Raw genomic sequence first — 26,508 nt, 5'->3', positions numbered from 1 at the left:
TCACTTTTGTCATGATTTAGTAATATTCTATCAACCATCAAATATTTATTGTAGTCATTTCTTGCAGAGCAGCCATTAACAGTTTTTACTAAGTGACATGTCTAATGATTGTAATAGTCAGCTTGTCTATCTCTTTAGGCTTCGGTAATAATATTTTATTCATTGACAACTAGTTGTTGTTGGGTTAAAAACATATAAAAAAGGCGTGTGCTCTAGTTTTTTTAGCGTCTATTGTAACAAACCAAAAACAATCCAAAGAAAAATGTGATTAAACGAAGACTATAAATAATGTAAATACTTCAAATGTAAAGAAAAGGAGAATGGGTTGATGTAACAGGGTAAATTACACACATTCCCACCAGAGGCCAGTAGAAACCTCGACGGCTAACGGTTACCAGTCCGGGATACGGCGAGAGTCCATAAGTGGTGGATAATGGGAAGGCTCTCGAAGAGAATCAGGATAATTTGTTAAAGGAAAAGTCAAGGGACATTGAAGGGCAGTCTGACATGAAAAAAAATTTTTTTTGGGGGGATTTTTGGTTTTTTATTTATTAATATTCTTTAGAATTTTCTCTTTAAAATGGTAAAATATAATATACCTTATTACTATAATATTAACCTTATATAAAAAATATATATATAAAGGCTTGCAACTGTTGTTTGGCGGTTGAGCACCACTCCTTATAGTAAACAACAATTCTATAAAATAGATATTAATTGGTTTTGTTATGTTGGTACTGTTTTGCTTTTAGTCTGGTTTTAGCTGATATCCACACACTGTCAGCAATATGACAGATGTCATCTGTTGTTATTATTTTATGTTGGAAGGTTATTGCTTGAATTTTTGAAAATACTGTGTTTTGTGATTTGCAAGTTTCCCTGTGTTTGTTTTTATTTGTAAAGGAGTTTATTGTATTGATGAAATGTAGATTAAAATGGGTAATAAGAACGAGAGTAGGAACTAAGAAACTATGTTACAAGAAGAAGACTGTTGTTCGTAGCAAGGGGAAAAACAGTAGTAACTTCAGGTAATGAAGAGGATAGGCCGTAGAACACCCCAAAGTTGTCTTCCACATCCAATGAGAAATTGAGCCCTAACCTAGCCTGCTATGATAATTCAACTGATACCTTACAGTATGACATAGTAAACATTGTACAGCTAGAATCAGTTTTGAAAGATGTATGCAGTGTGTAGGGTTTTGTCATGGCAACCTATCATTTAGTCGAAAACCATTAGCAGGGGCTCGCAGTACTAAATTTCCGGTCTCCTGTAAGCTGTGGCATGACAAAAGCTTTTGACAACTGTCCCAAAGCAACAGATATTAGGCCTAGGCCTATTGAGGCACCAAGCAAAAGTTCACAATGCTACTATGACTTGAACCTAAGGTTAGTATATACGGCTTGCGTTTTGTAATAGGAAAGGGCTATACTGCTGCCCAAACTCTTTGCGGCATGATGAATTTACCCGCTCCCGCCCAGCAAGTTCAATCAACATGAACAGTTTTTGGTCCAGCCATGTAGAAAGTGTGTGTGAAAACTCTATGAAGAGAGCAGTGACAGAAGCAGTTATTGAAAATGGAAATTTCTAATGACTTATGTGTTGCGGTTGACGGAAGCTGGCAAAAGCGAGGCCACACCTCGCTAAATGGCGTTTGTCACACAATTACTTCAGCAGATACGGGTAAAGTAGAATAATAGATATTTATTCAATGTCAAAATACTGTAACTGCCCTCAGAGAACAAGCAACCAACACTTAGAAATATGCAAGGCAAATTATGTAGGTAGCAGTGGCAGGTATGGAAGCTGAAGGTGCGACTGCAATTGTTCAAAAGATCTGAGGACTAAAATACGGTGTTCGCTATGTGGAGAGTTAGTACCTTGGAGATGGTGACTCCAATTGGCTACTGCAGCATCAGTTGTGGCAGAGAGCACCATATGGCCCAGATGTGGTCCATTCAGAAGTTGGAATGTGTAGGACACGTCCAGAAGAGGATGGGGACAAGAATAAGGGACCCCCCTTTTATCATGAAAAATAAAGGCTTCTTGAAGCTTTCTGACGGAAAACATCTCTTTCTGGGAAAGGTAGGCTAACAGGGAAGGAAGGCGATCCAACAAATCCAAATATACTATGGGACTAGCCATCCGTAGGAATACAACACAAGTCGTGGAAAGCCCATGAGGCGAGCAGTTTGGGCGTGTGTAACTGTCATGTTCAGTCTACTAACGATACGCCTTTACATATTTTATGCCCAAGACACCGAAGACACCATTGGTGTAAGTATTAAACAAAGCCGCCAAAGAAAAAAACTAAATATGACCACAGCCAGCATTTTCACCTCTCACCTGTTCTAATGAAAGCAATCAAACCTATTTTTAAATCTTTTGTGCAGCCTAGAACTAACTCAGAAAATGTCTCAAAGGAAAATCTCCAAAATCCTAATGAGTCTCTGAATGAATAATGTGCATTTGGGCTCGGCTCCCTAAACGCACCTTTGTTTACACTAGGTGCTCTTAGGCTAGGTGTCTATGAGGCAGTCCTATCATTTCAATGATGGGTACAGCTCCAAAGTGAAAGTTTATTTAGAGCACATTGGGCTAGAAACCAGGACCTGAATATGCGGTTAGCTTTAAAACGTCTCGACACCCAGCGGATTCGCAAAGCAGATAAAGCGGCTACCGACATTGAAAAAAAAATCAGGCAATCAAGGACTTTAGCCAAAAGGAAGCTGGAGGATCTGTATCAAGAAGCAGAGGATCCAGACAACCCTTCCTACAGTGCAGGCCATCATTAAACCAAGGTATATGAGTCCATAAATATGCTACCTTCTTGCTTTTTCTTGATTTGCCGAAAACTTGTTATTTTTTAACTTTGGGGCCCTATAACTCAAAAACTACTAGGCCTACCCCAGTCAAATTTTTATACAGTATTCTACTTACTATTGCCTAGTTCCCCTCATGGGAATTTATAAATATCTCTTGTTCAATGAGGCACAGTAAACATTTTTACTTATAAAAAAAGTTAGTTAAAAACAAATAAATTATAAAAAAATTATAACTTTTTAATTTTTTTTTTCAAATTTAAAAACCTCATGATAAGACCTAGATTATAAGCTATTTAATAAGTAAAATAAAAATCAGGACTCTATCTATAACCATTACAGAGATATAGGTTCCCAAGTTAACATTATGTTCTTATGGAGGTCGGACTGCCCTTAAGTCCCTCCGAACCAAAACTGGCATTTCAGACTAAATCTAAATTTTACGGGGTATAGGCGATTATGGTAGAGGCTGGTGGGGGGGGGGGGGGCTTAGTCAGCTGGCAGGGGTATAAAAAGGGGTGCAACTCTTAGTTGTGCCTAGGGCACTGGCAGGGTGTAAAACGGGCCTGCTGGTAAACCTTTAGAAATTTTAACCTAGTTTGTAATTATGTATTAGGTTAGTCATTTACCTGAACAAGAGATCAGATAGCAGATCTCGAAATTTAGTGTTACTAATTTTTTGTTTCACTGAACAATGGCAAATGTCTAGAAAAATCCTGTTTCCTTCACAATCCTTCCATCGACGAAAAATAAACCTTCAAACAAATAATTGATAAGAGTCATAACATAGAAAACTCTTTCGTGTGTCTAGCTTGTGTTACCAAAGCTTTCAGGAATCCAGACTAGTTTTTTAATCACAGATTCTTGTGAAAATAGCTGTATATGTGAATTTTGTACATGTGAATTTTAAATATAGGGCTAGAGTAAACAATCACCTAATGCTAAGTTATTTAACATTTTTTGTCACATTCAGTACAATTATAGCTGTGAGTATTGAACAAGTATAGAATTATGTAGAAGGTTTAAAGTGGTTAAGAAGCTAAGAGAAACATATTAGCACATATTACAATTTTACTAACATGTAAAATTGTGCCCTGTGTTATTTGTTTATATGTTTCTAATGATAATTTCCGTTTATTTTGCATTTGTACACAACTTTAACAAGGTATGTAGATTTTACAGTGTTTCTAAGATCTTTGGAAAAGCTCAACATATGTATAAAATCACTTTTGTTCATGATTTAGTAATATTTCTATCAACCATCAAATATTTATTGTAGTCATTTCTTGCAGAGCAGCCATTAACAGTTTTACTAAGTGACATGTCTAATGATTGTAATAGTCAGCTGTCTATCTCTTTAGGCTTCGGTAATAATATTTTATTCATTGACAACTAGTAGTTGTTGTTGGGTTAAAAACATATAAAAAAGGCGTGTGCTCTAGTTTTTTAGCGTCTATTGTAACAAACCAAAAACAATCCAAAGAAAATGTGATTAAACGAAGACTATAAATAATGTAAATACTTCAAATGTAAAGAAAGGAGAATGGGTTTGTAACAGGTAAATTTACACACATTCCCACCAGAGGCCAGTAGAAAACCTCACGGCTAACGGTTACCAGTCCGGGATACGGCGAGTCCATAAGTGAGTGGATAATGGGAAGGCTCTCGAAGAGAATCAGGATAATTTGTAAAGGAAAGTCAAGGGACATTAAGTCCCTCCGAACCAAAACTGGCATTTCAGACTAAATCTAAATTTACGGGGTATAGGCGTTTATGGTAGGGCTGGTGGGGGGGGGGGGGGCTTAGTCAGCATCGGCAGGGGTATAAAAAGGGGTGCAACTCTTAGTTGTGCCTAGGGCACTGGCAGGGTGTTAAAACGGGCTGCCTGCTGGTAAACCTTTAGAAATTTTAACCTAGTTTGTAATTATGTATTAGGTTAGTCATTTACCTGAACAAGAGATCAGATAGCAGATCTCGAAATTTAGTGTTTTACTAATTTTTTGTTTCACTGAACAATGGCAAATGTCTAGAAAAATCCTGTTTCCTTCACAATCCTTCCATCGCGAAAAAATAAACTTCAAACAAATAATTGATAAGAGTCTTAACATAGAAAACTCTTTCGTGTTCTAGCTTGTGTACCAAAGCCTTTTCAGGAATCCAGACTAGTTTTTAATCACAGATTCTTGTGAAAATAGCTGTATATGTGAATTTGTACATGTGAATTTTAAATATAGGCTAGTAAACAATCACCTAATGCTAAGTTATTTACATTTTTTGTCACATTCAGTACAATTATAGCTGTGAGTATTGAACAACGTATAGAATTATGTAGAAGGTTTAAAGTGGTTAAGAGCTAAGAGAAAACATTATTCAGCACATATTACAATTTTACTAACATGTAAATTGTGCCTGTTATTTGTTTATATGTTTCTAATGATAATTTTCCGTTTATTTTGCATTTGTACACAACTTTAACAAGGTATGTAGATTTTACAGTGTTTCTAAGATCTTTGGAAAAGCTACTCAACAATAAGTATAAAATCACTTTTGTCATGATTTAGTAATATTCTATCAACCATCAAATATTTTTATTGTAGTCATTTCTTGCAGAGCAGCCATTAACAGTTTTACTAAGTGACCATGTCTAATGATTGTAATAGTCCAGCTGTCTATCTCTTTAGGCTTCGGTAATAATATTTTATTTCATTGACAACTAGTTGTTGTTGGGTTAAAAACATATAAAAAAGGCGTGTGCTCTAGTTTTTTAGGCGTCTATTGTTTTTTTTTTGTTGTTTTTATTAATGGGTTATCAACCAAAGTAGCCATAAATATTGAACTTTGCCTCTACGTTAATATGGCAAATATGTAAAATAATGAATTTAATTTCATTTATAATTTTTAACCCATTTGGTGGGACAGGTTGATAGTTACATCATATACTTGTATTGTAAATTTTTTGTTTATAATTTTCACAAAGATTGGTAACTGAATTATTGTGATTTGTTAATTTTGTAAACAATTATGTTGTAATTAAGTCTCACACAAATTATTTAGTAATTGGGGAAATAATATATATATATATATAGATATATATATATATATATATATATATATATATATATATATATAAATAGCAAAATATTATATTATGTAAATGAGTTTTTAATCCTCATAATAATTCAGCTATTTTGCAGAGAATTAAAAACTCATTTACATAATTATAATATTTTGCTATATATATATATATATATATCAATGTTGACTGCAATAATTAGTTTTTTAGCGTGTAAAATCCTACAAAATGTTTGTTTTTTAATACTAACCATGCTTATCACTCATTTTAAAATGCAACAGTGAAAAAGTAATGAAAAATATGTTCGTCTTAAAAGGTTTTATATAATTTATTTATCAACCAGAACCAAAGTTTGTATAAGTTCTTTGGTAGACCATGTTGAAAGAAATATCTTGAGATATCTTGGCCTTGCCTTGAGGCAACAGATTTCAAACCGTGTGATTTAAATCACATTGTTTGTTGTATGATTGTAAATTCAGTTAGTACTGAGGAGTTTTGAGAGTAATTTACAAGACAACACTAATGATGTCCAGGGTCACACCGTGGGCCACGCGATGACAGGGATGTTCAGCGGTGGCGTGGTTAACGATGCTATAGCGGCCCAGCCTGCTCCTGCCCCAGCTGCTGCTGCTGCACCAGCTGGCGCGCCAGCGTGTGCGTTTGAGGTTCCAACAGTTCCTGCAGTGCGCGCAGGGACAGAGCGACCTTTCACTGTGTGAGGGCTTCAACGAGGCGCTGCGCCAGTGCAAGATAAACAATAAGCTGGGTGAGTATTACAGCAATACTCACGAGAAACTGTGGCCGAACAATTTGTCGGACGTGATATTTCAACTCGTTGAAAATCCAAAGAAACATTATGATAAATAAAAATTTCATCGGGAATGAGTTTGCAACAGAGTTCCTGCTGTGTGATCTATTCTACTTTTCTACTCTCTCATTGGGTTTATTTCTTTCATAAGTACCAATTATTGTCTTTAACTTAAATTGCACCTATCTTTGCCATCAAAAGGATTTGTCACCATTTTAACAAGTCGACATGGGTATAGTGTATAATAGTTGTTTGCTAGCTGTATCCTATTATCGTTGGGTTCATTTCGTCAAGAAGTACTAAGTTTCTTGTACCTTATAATGTGAGTCGGTTTTGAACAAGTCTATACATGTAAAGGGATATCTGTTACCACCACTCATATTGAGTAGTTGTTTGCTTAGCTTTAACTTCCCCATCCGGTTCATTTCATGAAGAAATACTGATGGTCATATAGCTTATAATGTGAGTCTGTTTGAACAAGTCTATAACATGTAAAGGGATATCTGTTACCACCACTCATATTGGAGTAGTTGTTTGCTAGCTTTACTCCCATCGGTTCATTTCATGAAGCAAATACTGATGTCATATAGCTTATAATGTGAGTCTGTTTGTTGAACAAGTCTATTACATGTAAAGGGATATCTGTTACCACCACTCATGTTTGAGTAGTTGTTTGCTAGCTTTACATCCCATCGGTTCATTTCATGAAGAAATACTAATGTCTTGTAGCTTATAATGTGAGTCTGTTTGAACAAGTCTATACATGTAAAGGGATATCTGTTACCACCACTCATGTTAAGTAGTTGTTTGCTAGCTTTACTCCCATTGGTTCATTTCATGAAGAAATACTAATGTCATATAAGCTTATAATGTAGGGCTGTTACACAACACCATCGTAGTCATCATAAGGGTTTCTTGCAGTCTGAATAAGTGTATACATGTTTATAGAGTATATGTATAGTATACAGTGTAACAACACCACTCGTGATACGTAGTTGTTTGCTAACTTCAATTCCATTGGTTCATTTCATGAAGAAGAAATACTGATTGTCTTGTTAGAACATATTATGTGTTTGAATTACGTATTGCCTTGTATGTTTTGAAGTTGTGCTATTTTGAAAATCTCTTCCTCAGATAGATAATACTAACCAATCACCTAACATTACACTAACCTAAGTTAATGAAAAATAGTAAAGCGTTGTTACATTACGTGGTTAAAAATTAGAAAACAAACATGTCATCTCTGTGCATTACTATCATTAAAACATGCACTTAATAAAGAACTAAAAACTAATTCTTGTAAATTTTTTAAAGATCAGAGGCCCACAGTGCGTTCTTCTTTACACATCTAATCTAAAAAAATATCTCTGTTTCTAAGTAAATCTATCTGTTAGATTAGCATTTGCAGTAAATTTCATTGTCAGTTTTGATCACTTAAAATGTTATATAAACTATAATTGAGGACTAATTTATACTCCTTGTTCTCTAAAAACAATTGTAATTTATAGAAATAAAAAAAAAGACCATTCTTTTTGTACATAAACAAGGATAGTTAAGCAAATTTTGGGATTGTCTGATACAAACACACGAGTTACTAAAAATCAATTATTTTTAATTTAAAATTTACAGTAATAATTTGTAATTTTTTGTAGTATAAGTGAAAAATGCATTTATATTAATCAGCTCGTGGAATGCCACCATTAGAAACAAATTTCTTTTTCATTGTGTCATCAATCCATTTAGAGATAAAATGAAATAGTTTAAATCAGTTCTAAGCTTCTTCTGTAACGAAAACATCAAATATTTTTGAATGGTTCCAATGTTTTTTTTTAAAGATTTTTACATTTATGTCTTTTTTAACATTCATAGCTATAGACAAATTTTTTCGTAAACATTCTGTCAAAGTAATTACTTGTATTATTTTCTTATGATTGTTTTTTTGTAATGATTTACTTAAACAATTTTTAATAAATCTTATATTAATAACTGAAAGTGAACAGATTTTTTTTGGAGTATCCAACATTTTATTTTACCTTGGAAGTTGTGACATCCAAGGAGGGAGGAAACATAAACATATTATCCTTTATGTAGACTTGGATTTGCTTGTCTGTGTTTATGCTACTAGATTTACTTGCAGATTATTAGTGGACTAGATGGTTTTTAGGATGTTCAGATTGACATTTTGATACTGGTTTCCATGCACATTCTGGTATTGGTTGTTTTGCTGGAGCATCCAAGAGCTGTTTTCAGCCACCACAGATGTTACTGATCTGTCTGTTTACCTATTCAATAAATCTCTCATTTAATTAGGTTCCCTGATAAGCTGTGGATTTTTCAACATTCCGGACCTGTTGGTCTGCTGAATTATTAAACCAGCTAAATTAACTCCCAAAGGACGGTGGTGTTCTTTATTGTTTCTACCGGAGGTTGTTTTGTGGTGGAATGTCTCTTTACATTTCTGTTGTTTCTTCTGTTCAGGGTCAGGGTTAAATCAATGATAGGACAGGGCAAACAAAATACTGATTTGGAACTTCTACAGCCAGGTATGTATTAGTCTTAATCAGATCCTTGGAAAGCATGAATTTATAGTAGTAATAGGTCTTGATACATCATGTTGAGGTAAATAAGCAAGTTTATGCTTCAATGTAATTAATCTTACAAAAAAGACATTTAAGAATTATTTTGAATTTAGATTAATCTGCACCAGTCATGTGCTATTAAAAAAAAAAAACATGAAACAATTCAATATTATATATATGCTTCTGGTAACTTCCATACTTACCATGCCAGAAACGGGAAGAATATTGCAATATTGCTCATTACAATATAGAATCTTTTTTAAAAACCCTATGTATATCAGAGTAGATTTTTTAATGAGTAAAAAAAATGTTTTTTAAATTAAGAGAGGATCAAGATATTTTAACTTTAAAAATATTCATTCTACATCATTTACATAAAGATTTTTACCGTTTGAAATTGTAAAAAAATTATGCATTTGTTGAAAATTATGATTTACAATTATATAAAACAATTCATTGAGGGATTATTTATTAAGTTAACCTTGTTACCACATATAAATCTTTTAATTTCTTAAAAGCTAATCGTTAAAAAAAAGAACTTGACATCATTCTTGTACATAATACAAGTACTTTGAGGAATATAGATTGTTCAATTCAGTTCAAAACTGTCATATCAATTTCAAAACTGATGTTTTTATTTATAGTTTATACTATAAAACCATGTTAGGTTTCCAGGAAAATCTTTTTGACTAAAATTGTATTTCCTGGTAAAAAGTTTTTTGAGCTTGTGAATTAAATTGTTTCTGCTAAACATATTGTGTTTCATTCTGTTTCAGAACTTTAGAAACCAAATCTCTAGGATATCAAAATTTAGATGCGACAAGATCAAAGACGTTAACCACAAAACCCAAATCAGCAGTGATTTGAAAACTATATTCCATAGTCTTTTTAGAAAAATAAATCTTCAATTTAATGTTTTTTTTCTTCATGTTTTTACCTTTTTTCTCTACTGTTGTTAAAATGTTTGTTAAAATAATGTTAATTGTATTAAAATAACAGTGTTGAAATTTGAGTTTTATTTGTTTGATTTTATTTGTTTGACCAATTTATTGGTGGTGTAGCAAAGCAAAAAACTGTAGCAAAGCTTAGAAGCAGTTAATTAGAATTTTGATAGTTGTTTTTTAATTCAAAAACTGTTGTTCTGACTCTGTACAGTAAATGTTGGAATGTTACATAACATGAATTATGAGCCACGTGGTCAGGGATCCAGTACGTCTGGCTATTTATAAAGTTGCAACTTCTGTTGAAATTACGTCACAGAGAGGCAAAGGCAAAAGGGCCAAATTCTGTGATGATTCTGTTTTTAGGTCACTCATCACTTTCTTACGTAAATTTATACAACTAATTTCATAGTGCTGCTGCAAAATTATGTATGTCTACATACCACAGCAACATAGCATTTTGGGATTGTTAAACTCTCCTTTTGTCTACTGGAATTTCTGCAGTCACAATAATTTTAGTGGTTTCACTGAGTTTTTATTTTTATTAAAAATATAAAAATTATTTATAATATGAATAAAATATAATTTTTTTTCATAAAAATTTGAAAAACAAATAACACTTCTTCGACATTTCTTTTAAAAGATTTATGTTCCAAACATTTTAAAAATGGTTTTCTTTTTCACATATATTTTTTAAAATGTTATGGTAATATGAGAATTTCCAATTCATTCTATACAAAAATAGGATTGGCCAAATGATTTGTGAATAAAAGAATTATTAGGGGTTTATGTATTTATATATATACATACAAGTAATATATAAATAAAACAAAAGAATTACCTGGCAAGGAAAGCTGCCAAACAAGATAGAAGTAAAAACAAGTGACTGTAAAAACGATTGCAATCGGTAAAAAAATGTTACGTTTGACATTTCTGATAGTTTAATGCTATTTTGTAAATTACTGTAAGGTTTGTGGTCATGAGCTTACATGTGAAATTATCAGAATATTTAATGTGGTGGTGATTTATCACTCATAATGTGATCAATTCATTTTATATGTGATAAACTTTTCACAAGTCTTGTAGCTTATTGTTTAGATATCTTATCAGCAGAGAATTCTGATATAACCCATCAAATAGTGATTATATTGTAAGGTTGGTAATAATCAATTCTTTTGTTATGGCAATTGCCAGTTTGTACTTTGAACTATACAAGTTGTTGAAACAATGAGTTTTACTTGCTTGTGTTTGTCATGTTTGATTGAACAGAACTGCTGAATAAATTATCTCTCGTAACAAACCTACTTCCTTTGTATTGTTTAAAAATTTTAATTTTCATAATTTTTCTGACAAGAAACACTCAAATAATTTTTAAATTATACCAACATTTTAGAAATGTTGCCGACATCTAATTTTGTCAAAGGTTTCGATTTCATCCTATACTGTAGGATTTTGAGCCTTCTAATTTTATTTTCAGTTTGTGTTTATACAAACTTTTATATTAAAGACTTCAAGAAAATCAATTTAACTATAGTTGTGTCTCAAAATAGCAAAAATCGTTGGAACGATAAAAAAAAAATTGTATATCACAATATTCTTCGGAAGTTGTTTCATTGAGACTAAATTCAACAAGTATAATCCCTACAAAAGGGGTTGTTTAGAATGAGATAGAATAATTAATAATGAATATAAATTTAAATTTAATGTCAGTTTTCAAAATTATTTTCAACATTCAGTTCATCTACACAAAACATTACTTAAAATAGTTTGAAAATAAAATGCAAGTACTAACTGGTAGTTTAAATGTCAAATGATTTTTATATTGGAGTGTCTTCAACTACTACTAATGCCTTTACAATTGTAACAAGTTTCATCAACATTTTGTTTTTGCTATTGCACTATTCAGCAATTAATAAACTCAAACTGTCAAATCGAAAGGTACATAGAGTCAATACCACTCACTGATTATATAAATGTGATTTTCTTTTTAATTGTAGTTTCCTTGTCAAAAAATTCTGAAAAACATGTCACTCCTTGAAGCTATAATTCGTGTAAATATTTGATTTTTTATCTTGAGCTGTTTTTATTTGAGCTTTAATTACAAAATTGCCGTGGAGTTATAAAAAAAATTATTTTCAAATTTTTCTGTATTCATGTATATGGCTTAACCCTTTGAGGACTGTGACCAAAAATATTTTTTTTTAATATCACAGAATATTTTTTATCAAGTTGCATCATTGGGTATAAGTGAAAACGACTGTGTCCAGAATGAGCACATTGCATACCACAAAATAGTTCATAACTTGAGTTATAAATTTATATCTCTATAATTCTTCTACTAAAATGTTTTAACTAAACTGTCTGTTGACATAGGTTTCCTCCTAATTAGGGATTGAGAGCAAGTTTTTGTTTTTTAAGTTTGTTTTTTTGTAGCATGAAAACAAAAACAATTCATGGGAAAGTTACATTTTTAAAAGAACAGTAAGTATCATAAATCGTATTTTGAGTTGGATCAAAATAAAAAAAATTACTTTTTTAAATCAGTAAATATAATTTATAAACAGTGTAATCATTGTAACCATAATGGTCTTACAGGTTTTTTTTTGTTTCATAGTAAAAAATTTAGACAAACCCAGACATTCAAACATAGTTTTGAAGGCCTTAAGTATTTGTGTCAATCTGCTTGTTCATAAGAAAAAACAACTGGATGGTATATTTTTCAGAAGTGTTTTTTAAAAGAATATAGTTTGGAATGTATTCTTTTTTGACAGAACATCATTTGGTGATGTATCGTCCATTGAAAGGGTTTAAAGGGCTATGAATTTAACATAGAAAATATTTTTTCCAAATCCAAAATCTATCATGACCATGATGAAATACATGAAACAGATATGATATTCGTACAACATCAAAAAAAGACCAGATGGTCAGTTATTGAGACTATTTTTTCTTTACATTCAGCGGAAATTAGAAATTATTTCTTTATAGAAAACGTGGTAACAAACAATAATCATTTGGAACAAATGTCTGAATTCTCATAGGCTGTGATGGAAGGTAATTGTCATCTCAATTGTGAGTTTTCATAGAATTGTAGACATTTGTATTTTATCACAAACTATTCAAGTTTCGTCAAGCAATTTTAATTAAGGGTTTCGTATACAAACAGGAGTAAAATGGAAGTTGGGACTATATTTTTGTCAAAACTACATGGTGAATAAATAAAAATATCTTTGGAAACTGCAAATACTACCTCTGAAACAATGACAGCCAATATTTATTTTATCTGTAATATCTGTTACCTTCAATAATGGTGAATATATATAGCTTGCATTTCATTTGTACCAATTTAACTTAACTCTGGTAATAAAAGCACTTTCATAGTGCTAAGTTGTATTCCACAGATAGCACTATGAAATAGAATATATGAAACTAGAAATAGCATCCTTTATCGCTCTAAATACAGCAAAACAATATTGTAATCAGAATGACTTAGTATTAAACGACCATAAGACTCAACAACTAAACTTTGGAAGAAGAACAGTTGAATTGACAGGACTCGCAGAAGTTGACCTTGATAATAAAGCTAAATACTTGGGAGTAACTATTGATGACAAACTCACCTGGACACAACATATTGATCAACTTTGTTCAAAACTTAACTCCTGCATCTATGTCCTTAAAAGACTAAAGGCTACCAATACTCAGGAGATAACTAGAATTGCCTATTTCACACTTTTTGAGGCTCATCTTCGATATGGCGTAACAGTCTGGGGCAACTCCTCAGCAAAAAATGTGCAATTTATCCTGGTAATTAAAAAAAAGCAATTAGGATCTTAGCCAACCTCAATCCACTTGACTCCTGCAGAAGTACATTTAAAGAACTAAAGATACTCACATCAGTATCCCTCTACATCCAGGAAGTTATCCTTTACACTACCAATCAAAATCTAAACAAGAACAGGACAGCTCCATTATTACAACACCAGGCATGGAAACAATTTCATTTTGCCGAACCACCGTCTCAGCCTATATGAAGAGAAGCCAAGCTACATGGCACCAAAATTGTTTAACTGCCTTCCTGACTACTTAAAGAAGATCTCCAGAACAAAAAATTTTTAAGAGGAAACTTCAAGAATGGCTCCTGGAGTGGTCCTTTTACTCGATCAAAGAATTCACTGACTTAAAACAACAACATCAAAATTTGTAAAATTAAAAACCACTTTTGTATATTTATATAAAATATGACTTTACTAACCATGACGCCATTGTATTTCTCCATGAAATTACAAATAAAGAATTTTTGATTTGATTTTGATTTGATTTGAGTAATAATGTTTCTAATTGTAATACTTTTCATGGTTAACAGTTGATTTTTTTAAACTTTGATTTAAAATTTATTCATAACATTAAATTGATAAATAAGTAAAAATGTCCAAGTGTTACATAAAGAGAGAGATGTGTTTTATTCTAACCATTTTGATAAAAAATTATTAGAATTATAATCGTTAGTATTTTAATTCTTTCAAAACAAGTGGTATACAAATGTATTTTTTCAGTATAATAATGTGGGCACACAATTTTACAGTAATAGAACTTATAAGCCCAGTCCTGAAAAGATCACTTTTGATTAGTGTTTGAAAGAATATTGTTTATTACATTGACAGTGACTGTAATTTACAAATTGAGTTGAATTAATCTTAATGTTATTGCTGAAAAAATCGGATGTAGAAGAAATAAGAACTACTTAAGTTAGGCACAAAGTTTTCCTTAACAAAGATAGTTATACGGAACTGTTTGTTCATGTAAATGTAAGTGACTGATAACTTGCTGGCATTTAGTGTGTTTGTTTATGATAATCATGTAACCAAGGCTTCTGCTGCAATAGTCCATAGACAATTGTGAGATGATAGCCCTAAACACTATCATAAACGAGTATCATCTGTCAAATATAGAACGTAAATTTGTTCAAGAGGGTATGACTAGCTCCTAAAGTATGTGATAAAAGAATGGAGAAGCATAAAAATGAATTCTTATTCAAGCATTAAATCTTAACCGAACTATTAAACTTGTGTACTTTCTAAACGTTCAACAATAACGAATGAAATATTAGGATCTTGCATGGTGTAACTTTCAACGTATATTTTAGTTTTTTAAACAGACTCGAGCTATTCTCCATGGAATAACAATAAATCTTTACTTAGACCATGTATTAAGAAGATTCTTACAACAATAAATATAGAGTAGAATGAACTTGCAACAATTTTTCAAAAACCCATGTAAAGATGGACAGTGAGGAAATGGGTCTGTAATTATCAACAAACTTTTCTATTTTCTTTTGTTCATAGCAGTTTACCTTGGCCTATTACATAAAGGTTGGAAATACACAAAATGCAAGGGAACAGATCGTTTAAATAAATAAGGAGAAAGGAATACAGACAAGTAATATTTTTCTGCAATTTCTATTGGATCCACCAAACTAAATTTTATTAAAGGATTATACTGTTGGAACTACCTTTTGTATGTTAGTTGGATATAGAACCAGTGGTGAAGCAAACTTTTAGGCAACCAAGTACAATAACCTATAATCACTGTAAACTTTGCAATAAAGGAATACTAAAAATGCAGCGAGTCACTAAACAGATATTACCCATCCTCTCCTGATAAAGAAAGATCAGGGGCTCATGCTTTATGGCAACTAATTGTAACTATTATTACTATTTTTCTACTGGGTTTTTGCCAAATATCCAGGGCCCGATTAACCAGTAGGCTAAAGTAGGCTGCAGCCTAGGGCGCGAGACCGGTGGACGATTTTAGGGGGGCGCTTCGGAGTTCAAGATGAAGTGCTTTTTATATGTAGTAAATAAAATGGTATGGTCTAAAACTTCACTATACATTTTTGTACATTATTTACACATCCACCTAGACCTTAGATTTACTCCATTTACTTAAAAATAACTATTAAGTAGAAAAAGAAATTAATTAATAGCGATTAGTGACAACGCATAGTAATTATCGTAAACGGTAGGGAAACTAAAAGGGAAATTTTGCTTCGCGCGAGGGGCGCCGCCGGCCGCCGCCCTTCGCCGTTTGCAACACTGACGCTCTCTGACAGATAGAGACAGAGTGTAGCTGCAGTCAGTCGTCTCCTCGTCTGCACTGTTTGTTTTAGGCCTATGGCCTATGAATTATTTGGACTTTCGTTGTGATTAATTGGTGTCATTGCTCGTTATTATAAAACACTGACATTTATTCGTAAGTCGAGTAGAGTGTTTGATACTGAAATATTAGAAGAAGCAGTGGTTTGCTTGTTTTACATATGTAGGCTACATTATGAGTAAAAAACCAAGTGGTTCCGAATACCGTAAACGGGCCCCGGGAGCGTAACGAACGGGAAAGTGCTCTTCTAAATAAAATTCATAGACTAGACGATTTTTTCAATAAACCCGAAACTCCCAGTTGTTCTGCTGAGACATTGCCGGTCGTCACGGGAACTGAACGAAACGTTGTGAGTGAGGACAGCGGTGTTATAGTGGAAGTGGAATTGATTCAGCAGCCTGCCAGTGCCACTGCTACCGATGTCTCAGACACCACAACGGAAATTGCACCTGTACACGTCCCTTCACCACCATCAACCGAGCAAATAGCAGATTTGGGACATCAGTTGCAAGATTGTGTACCAGCAAATAAAGAGGTAACCGATTCAAAAAATCTTGATGATCCCGCTTTATGGCTGGTAAATGAGGCCATTGCGTGAATACTTTGCAGTGCACAGCATCAATCAAAATGACAGTGGGGATTTTTCCCAATCAAAGCGGCAGTATTCTGACCAAAACCGTTTATTTGAACAAAGCTTGTTTTTTTCAAAAAACTTGTAAATGGAGAGATTGTAAAAAGAACTCATTTAGTTTATTCCAAATCAACTGGCTATGTATACTGTGCTCCTTGTAAGCTCTATGGGGGGACGACTGCCTTAGCTACATGCGGCTTTAATGATTGGAAAAATTCACACAAAATTCAAGAACATGATAATAGTCTAGAGCACAGAGAATGTGGTGAACAAATATTTGACCCGGATGAATGCACCTCAGAGAATTGATGCAAAACTACTTGAGCAGCATCAAGTAGAAGTGAAGTATTGGAGAGATGTATTGTCAAGAGTTGTTGAAGTAGTTAAGTATTTAACTTCTCGAGGGCTTCCGTTTTATGGTGAAAATGAAATTTTGGGGTCAACCAGTAATGGTAATTTCCTTGGCTGTATCGAGCTTTTGTGCAAGTTTGATCCTTTCATGGCTGACCATGTTGCTCGTTTCGGAAATAAAGGTAAAGGAGTGCCCTCATACTTATCTTCCACGATCGTTAACGAGTTTATTACTCTGTTAGCTGATAATGTTAAATCCAAAATCGCGTCAGATATCAAGAATTCTAAGTATTTTTCGATTATTGTTGACTCTACTCCAGATGTTTCCAATGTGGATCAATTGACTTTTGTCATTCGTTTTGTAGCACCTGACGGGTCACCTAATGAGCGGTTCATAACGTTCATCCCCAAATTGTGGCCATAAAGGGGAAGATATGGAGAAGGCTGTGATAAATACTCTTGAAAGTTTGAACTTAAATATCAGTGACTGTAGAGGTCAGAGTTACGACAATGCAAGTAAACATGTCTGGGTGTTTACAAGGGGCTTCAAAATCGAATCAAAGAGCAAAATCCTCTTGCTCACTACGTTCCTTTGCGCAGCTCATTCGTTACAGCTAGTAGGTTCGACCGCTGCAGAAAGTAGTAGTAGTTCTGTTGAAATATTTTGCCCTGGCACAGAAAATGTACAACTTTTTCCATTCATCTACACACAGATGGGAAATTCTCTTGTCGCAATATGACAAAGAATGTTTGACAGTCAAGACCCTTTCGAAAACTCGCTGGAGTGCAAGAGCAGATGCCAGTAAAGCCATGCACAAGTCATATAAACAAATAATCGCAGCGTTACAAGACATCACTTCAAACGAAGAAAATAAAAAAGACGTACGACTTGAAGCCAAACAACTGATAGAGAAGCTCCAGTCTTTGGAAATGACCATGATGATTTGTTTTTTGGAATAAAGTACTCATGAAGTTTCATGACATCAGTGTACGACTTCAATCTGAAGATGGAGACTTAGATCAGACAGCACTTTCGTACGAGCTCCTAGAGTCTTTTCTAAGTTCATTAAGAAATGAGGAACAATTTTCTAACTTTGAAAGTGAGGCAAAGCTTATGTGCAATTCTCAAGAGTACAAACAAGACAATACAAGGAAAAGAAACCAAAAATCCCTTTTGGGAGAAAGCAAAGAGGGGCACACTGAGTTTGATGGGCGGAAAATCATTCCTGATAAATTGTTTACTACAAAGCAATTGATACACTCCCTAGGGCAACTAACAAGGAGAAAATCAATTTATGTCACACTACGAGACTCCTTCAACTTTTTATGGAATTTGAATAAAATTGAGAGTTCAATCTTGAAGGAAAAGGCAACAAAAGCTAATGAATGAATATTCAACAGACCTAGATGATTCATTTCCAGATGAGTGTTTTGTATCTTCAAAAACTTTTAAAAGATGATAATACATTCTATGAAGAGGAAAATGTACTGTCAGACAGAATGGAGGAAAAGAAGAAAGTCAAACCGACCGGGACTAAAGCCTACAGGCTATTGAAACATGTAAAAACCCTAAAACTTGAATCTCTTTTTCCGAACGTGGAAGTGGCATTGCGGATCTTCTTGAGCATGGCGGTGTCTAATTGCAGCGGAGAAAGATCCTTTTCTGCTCTTACTCGAATCAAGAATTATTTGAGGTCGACTCTACGGCAAGAAAAACTCCAGGCCACTCGCTCTCTTATTTATAGAAAGTGACTATGTACAAACTCGTTCCGTTTGATGACTTGATCGATGCGTTTGCCTCATCAAAAGCACGGAAGAAATACTTTGTTTAATCAGGGAATATATCGTCATGAGAAAATAAAAGTTTCTTTTGTTAACAGTAGGCCTAATAATTTTATAGTTCTAGCTCATTGTTTGTTATTGTGATTAAATGTTCAAGTCACCAAGTTGTATACCAAAGTCTAATGTCATTTCTATGTAAACATAATGTACTTGAATAAACCAGAGAAAGTTGATGACCAATTTGACCATGTTCATTGATTTATTATAAATCCTTTTCAGTGATTTAACAGTTAAAACGCTAATTAAACAGGCTATACGTAGCTACTAAGCTTTCTTATTAAAATGGACAACAATAAAATCTCCATTATTATGGCAGCATTTATACTGAAGTAAGAGATAAAATTCACATAATTTTAACAGCCTTAAAATTACAGTATGCATTTTAATTTATTTTGAAAAAAATAAGCCTACAGATTTTTTGAAAGTAACATTACAAAGTGCTGAACTTTGAATTTTGTGACTATTTAATGATAGTAATCTACAAAAAATGTATAAGAATTAAAAACTCATGTAAGGTTTGGCTGTAGCTAGGACACATTTTTGTATGTCCTACAAAACCAGTGGTAAATAAGAACCCTTGATTCTCTTTAAAGAATGTTACCTACAAGTCTACAACAATAGACCATATTCCATTTTAAAGATACAAATAAATGCTCAGCAGTAAGCATCCTTTCCCTTTGCAAGTTTGCACTTTCTATAAATTTTGCTGTTTTTGTTCGTTTGTTTGCGTGTTTTTAGGAAATGACAGCAAACAGCATAGTTCTTTTAACCGTTGAATTTGAACATATTACATAGCAGTTTATACATACATGTATCATTAGACCTTTGAACAATAATTAAAGTTTTATAGTTAGTTGCTGAATGTTGTTCTTTTCCTAAAGATTAATACTCTAAATGGTCTCTCTCTGTAATGGTCTTTAAATTTAAGTAAGTTGAAATTTTATTACAAAAAATATAATATGGCCGCTATACAGCAGAACACTTTTTATTATTGAAAATTGACAGAGGGAAGCCGGCCGGAAAACCGTTGGGGGGGGGGGGCGCGAAGTACAAGATAGCCTACGGGCGCCAAAAACCTTAATCGGGCCCTGCAAATATCATAAGAAAAATCCTTTTTCTTGTTAATGAATGAAAACATGTTTTTCTCTTCTCTCTTTTTCGTATTCAGTCGTAAAGTTGAATTTTAGTATTTTTTTTACAGAATTTAAAATATTGTATTAAAGTTGGAGTAATAATATTGTATGCACATCAATTTACCAAGTGAAGTAAAAAACATGAAGGGGGACTGCAATGTTTTTTATATAAGAAGGGTGAAATTATGTTTCCTTTATTACGAATTTTAATTAGTTCTCGCATCTTATTGTCTTATCTGCATCTAAATAAATATCTGAGACATTATTAACATGAGGAATAGCTGAGGTTATCAACTTCTACTGGCTTCTTTGTATTAAAAAATTCTTAATCATAAATTATGCAACTGTAGTTTCTTTTAGTTCATTGAAAGGATACACTTTTAATAAATGTTTTTCGTACGAAAGTACACACTGTTAAACTACTCACCAAGAAAAATTATTCATAACAATTTTTAAAAAATGTATGTTCAATGTGTGTTTTTTAAAACAATTTTAATAAAAAGGTTTTGAATATTAATTATATTTCTTTGTTAAAAATCCCTTGGATTTCACAATTTTGTATACATTATTATTACTACTCAGTATGCAATATGATATTACCTTAAAAACAAGATAATAATTTACAACATGTTTCTGACTAAATATAGAAATTGAAGTGAGAATATATAAATTAGGTTTTATATGAATTTGTAAGTAAGTCTTTATGATTTATACATTTTTGAACACAAATAGAGTGGAAGGACAAGATTGACTTATATTGGTGACAGAGTCAGAGTATTTTCCTACCTTAACTACAGTACATGTATATACTGTACCATAGTTAGAATTACAGATACCATGCAGAAAGATTGCTAGTAAAAAATCACAATTTTTGGTTGGCTTGTATTTTAAAGTTTTAATTATTTCAATATGCCAGATGCTATATCAAATTTTCATTAGCAAGATTTGGTCACATTGTAATTTTATTATTTAATAATGTTCACATTCACTGTACTGAGAAATATGTAACTATTATGCCAATTTTGTTGGCTTACATTTTTTAATATACATTGTATGGAAATCAATTGAAATTGAAAACAACTTGTTCGTAAGGAAGCAACGTAGATCAAAATCAGTGCAAATAAACTTTTGGTAAGCATATAGTCATAGTACTCATGAATTGTAAATTAACCCATTGAGGTTGGTGCCAGAAAATAAGCTACCCATTGAACAGACATTTTTTGTTCTCTTCTCTTAGGACAAGAAGCTTAGAAATTGCACCTAGTCCTAAAAGGACCTTTCTGCTGCTTCCGGAGTATTGATGGGCATACCAATCGAGAAGCATGAGGTAGGTACTACTAACTATAGGAGTTCACCCAGCAGGGATCACTTCTGGCTGGTTTATACCTACCAGTTGAACCCACCACTGGGCACAGCAAAAACCGATGTGCCAATTCAATCTGGGCAACCTTATGGATGTCCAGTAGCGGCACATCACTAACCGCAAATGTTGAGATTCTGGGGTTCATGGGCAATTCGATAAGTTTAGTCTACTGTGGAAGATGACTGTTGGAGTTGGTGGGGTTTGTTCCCTTACCTCAGAGGTTCTTGTTCACCTCAACAAGGGTGTGCCACCCCCTTCCTACTTTGACTGGAGAGGCTGGTTCAGAGCTGGCCTCACCTTCTTCCGGGATGACTTTGAGATATAGTGCCCTAATTCTTCCTCATGGATCTTGATAGGAGGCGGGCACCTACTCCCTAACCTTACCCATCCTGAATATCCTGTCACTCCGGAAGCAGCGCAAAGGTTCTTACAGGACTAAGTGCAATTTATAAGCTTCTTGTCTTAAGAAAAAAAAAAAAAAAAAAAAAAAAAAAAAAAAAACTATAGGAGACTAGAATAGAGCCTCCTCCCTACTAAGAATGAGATAAATAAAAAACTAAGTAATATTTATATAATAACCTACAAAAATCAAAAATTTTATACAGAGTGTCCCGTAATTCTCTGGACAAAGGTATACAAACGTAATTGCTCAGGTCAAGATAACCATATTTCACCATATAAACATGAGTCTCCGATGCTAAATTTCTCACCTGTCTGTATGAGTTTTTGTATAAAAAATATAAATGTCTTAAAAACTAATAAATTGAATTATAATACATTTGGCTCTAATTTTTATGATACCATGGCCAGTTACTGAAAAAACCATAGTATTTTAAAAATGGTGGCCGTTAAAACTTGTATACTTTCAATATCTGAGAAACCAGCAATTTTGGCCCACATTGAGAGCTGCCGGTTATTTAGTTTATGTATTGTTCGCTATTCGCTGAGAACCTCAATGTGGGCCATGTCTTGTCACAGTAATAATATGCTCTAAATCAGTTGTTTTTTGTTCGATTTAAATAATTTTGGTGTCATCAAATTTGTAATAAAACCTTCTAAAACTGTTTTTTTGCAATTCTTGGGAATAAAATGCTGGTTTTTAAGATATTGGAAGTATACAATATTTACGAAGTATAAGATATTATATTTTTACGATATTGTTTCATCATGGTATTTTTTCACTGACTGACATTCGTATCATAAAAAATAGAGCCGAATTTGGTAAAATGTAATTTATTAGTTTTTTAAAATATTAATCTTTTTATAAAAAAACACATACAGACAGGCAGATGGGAAAGTAAGAATCAGAACCCATGATCATATGGTAAAATATGTTTGTCTTGACGTGAGCAATAAGGTGGTATACCTTTGTCCAGAGAGTTACAGGACACTATTATAATCAATTGAAACCAAATCTTTGAAATCAGCAAATTTCGTAAAGCAAAACCTAAAGCTTCAGGGAAACTAAAATGGCAAAAGCTTTAAACCATATCCTATGCATCTGTTAGTACTGACCCCTCATATAGTGCTGCTATATTTATGGGCGGTGTGTGAACATGCATCTATGAGAGCAATTAGCCTACATATACAGAGTGAGTTTTATGTCCTGGCACACCTGGATATAATTTAAACGGCCCGAGATATCTATGTGAAACCTTGACCCTACCTATTATAACATATTTTTTTAATTTTTAAAGTTGTTGAAAATGTTGCCCCCCTTTTCTAAAGGGGGGTAAAGGGGGCAACTAAAAATTTTCAAATACAAACCCCTATCATGTGACCCCTCATTTTAAAGGGAATAAAAAAAAGAAATCCAATAATGCAAACTAGAGGTCTCTACGTTTATTTTAACAGATTTTATGACAAATTTACAATTGAGTTAAGGGGGGGTAAAGGGGAGCAACTAAACATTTTTAAATACAAACCCCTATCATGTGACCCCTCATTTTAAAGGGAATAAAAAAATAAATCCAATAATCCAAACTAGAGGTCTCTACGTTTATTTGAACAGATTTTATGACAAATTTACAATAATAAAATCAGTAACGACTATCTTGTTCTGTTTATCGTAACATGAGTCAACACTAACGCAAATTCTAAAAACAGTTACCTGTTTTAATGTAGCAGGTGTTCAAACTGTTCACCTTCGGCTGTTTGACAGTGTGCTAGACGTGTGTAAAAACTTGAGACATGATAGGGGTTTGTATTTGAAAATGTTTTAGTTTGCCCCCCTTTACTCAATTGTAAATTTGTCATAAAATATGTTAAAATAAACGTAGAGACCTCTAGTTTGCATTATTGGATTTCTTTTTTTATTCCCTTTAAAATGAGGGGTCACATGATAGGGGTTTGTATTTGAAAATTTTTAGTTGCCCCCCTTTACCCCCCTTTAGAAAAGGGGGGCAAAATTTTCAACAACTTGAAAAATAAAAAAAATATGTTATAATAGGTAGGGTCAAGGTTTCACATAGATATCTCGGGCCGTTTAAATTATATCCAGGTGTGCCAGTACATAAAACTCACTCTGTATAATAGGTATACTCGCCTTCGGCTCGCTGGGGGCTACGCCCCCAGGCCCCCAAAGTAAGTGCCTTAAATTCGGGGATAAGCGGTATTCGGGGAAAGGTTATGTCCGAGCTTAAGACTAGGGATTAGGGAGTTAAAAGTTGACCCATTTTATCGAATTTTCCAGAATTATTTAAAAGTTTTGACTTCAAAGGCCTTTTGTGGCTTAACCGTTAGAGATACGAGAAAAAGTGGACTGGACCTTTCTTGTCGGAAATTTAATTTTATCTTTCGATTCTGGCCTCGGATTTTAGCTACGACGTCTGGTTTAGCCAGTACGGAGCTGTGGAGAAAGGACTGCACTGGTGGGCTATTGTGAATGGTTTAGTGTAAATATAACAAAAACCCAACCCTGAGTCATTATTTTTAAGTTGTTTAGGGGGTTTAATTTGCTCAGATGTTTATCTTGTCAATGCCAGAAGGAATTCCCGGGGGGGGGGAGGAGATTAATGTTAAAGGGGGTTAAGACATCAGGGGGTTTAAGTTAGTCAGGATATTTTCTGGTTTATATGAATAAATTCCCGGGGGGGGTTAATGTGTTACAAGGGGTTAATGACACACGTGGGCCTATTTTAGAGGGTGTTGTGTCTGTGAACATAATAAAAAACACTCTGTCCCTATCTACTATTGAAACTTCACTAACGCTCATCCAATTCCCGACGTGGAGGGGGGGTTTTAGTCACTCGTTAACGTAGTAATACAAGGTCAAGGCTGGAACCAGCATGAAGCGCACTAATTATAGTTGAAAAATTTAAAACACCTAAAAGTAACGACGAAGAATTTGTCATTTAGAGCATTTATCAGGCTTACGGAAAGATAAACGATAGAAAGCTAGTGAACCTTTTTTTAGATCCTATGAATAGCTAGTTACAAAAAATTTTAACATTTAAGCTAGGGCTAACGGTTCGGCCAATATCGAGCCCAGAAGGGTAATTTTTTGAGTGAAATTTTCAACATAATCACGTTTTTTGGCTAAACCATGGAAGATAGAGTAAAAATGTCACTGGACCTTTTTTTGTAGGTCCGATTTTTAATCTACCCTAACTATAAAGGTTTCCGCTGACACAGAGCCCGGAAACAAAATTCTAAAGTAAAACTCAAGAAATCAATAATTTAAAACGTGTAATGCGGCCAAACCGTTGAGGATAGGACAATATGTTACTGGTCCCTTTTTGGTAGATCACGCGATTTTCCTAAAGCCCATTGAAAATTTGTTTTGAGCTACGACGACCAACCGTTTAGCCGCTATCGAGCCCGAAAAGGTAAATTTTAAGGCGAAAAAATTTCAAAATATTTTAATGTAATCGCGTTTTGCGGCCAAAGTAATTGAGATATAGCAAAAAGTCACTGGACCTTTTTTGTAGTTCACATCATTCCTGGCCATGAATTTTTCGTCAGATCCGAGCTAGCTCCAACCGGTTCGCCCGCTATCCGGGTTTTAAAGAAAAGCCTGCAAGGGCAAAAAGGGGTCAATTCGCGAATTTTTTTGAGGGGTTCAAAATTAAAAAATTCCGGTTTTCAGACTTTTCCCGGTGGTTTGAAGACTCCAGCTAGGTTCGGCTCGCTGGGGGCTACGCCCCCAGGCCCCCCAAAGTAAACGCTTGCAAATTCGGGGTTATAAGCGGAATTCGGTGACTGGTTAAGTCCGGACATTAAGTTAAATGACAAGGGATTTAAAAATTGACCTTTTTCATAGATTTTTTTCCGGATTCGTAAAAACTTTTGACTTTGAGGGCATTTTGCGGTTAAACCGTTAGAGATACGACAAAAAGTGACTGGACCTTTCTTGTTGGAAATTTAATTTTGTCTTTCGATTGTGCCCTCAGATCTGATCTACGACCTATGGTTTAGCCAGAAATGAGCTCGGGAGAAAAGTCTGCACGGGTCAGCTATCTTGAATTGTTTAGTATAAACATAATAAAAACCGACCTCAAGGCAGTATTTTAAGTCGAACAGGGGGTTTAATATCACCAGGAGACTATCTAGTCAAGGCGAGAAATTCCCTGGGTGGGTGATTAATGTTAAGGAGGTTAAGACAAGAGGGGTTTAATTTCGTCAGGATATTGTCTGGTCATATGAACAAATTCCCAGGGGGGTTAACGTTACCGGGGGATAAGTCTCCAGGGGGTTATCTGGTCATACCAGGATCTTCCCAGGGGGGGGGGTTAAGAGATTTGGTGACTGGTAAAATTCGGACATGAGGTCATGGCAGGAAATTCCCTGGGGGGGTTTAATGTTACCAGGGG

At 33.8% G+C, this 26,508-nt stretch overlaps 1 protein-coding gene across 1 annotated transcript; it reads left to right on the top strand.

Moving 5' to 3' along the window:
- Positions 1-6,254: 6,254 nt before the first annotated feature.
- Positions 6,255-6,659, top strand: LOC124372524 (coiled-coil-helix-coiled-coil-helix domain-containing protein 10, mitochondrial-like; the record flags this gene model as incomplete). Its single annotated transcript, XM_046830922.1, is given in 2 exon segments — positions 6,255-6,561; positions 6,563-6,659. Coding segments are annotated over 2 exon segments (211 nt in total), but the record flags the coding sequence as incomplete, so codon positions are not given.
- Positions 6,660-26,508: the final 19,849 nt, after the last annotated feature.

Source organism: Homalodisca vitripennis, unplaced genomic scaffold (assembly GCF_021130785.1).
Source record: "Homalodisca vitripennis isolate AUS2020 unplaced genomic scaffold, UT_GWSS_2.1 ScUCBcl_3425;HRSCAF=8956, whole genome shotgun sequence".
NCBI classification, from domain to species: domain Eukaryota; kingdom Metazoa; phylum Arthropoda; class Insecta; order Hemiptera; family Cicadellidae; genus Homalodisca; species Homalodisca vitripennis.
This window is presented reverse-complemented; position numbering and strand designations above follow the sequence as displayed.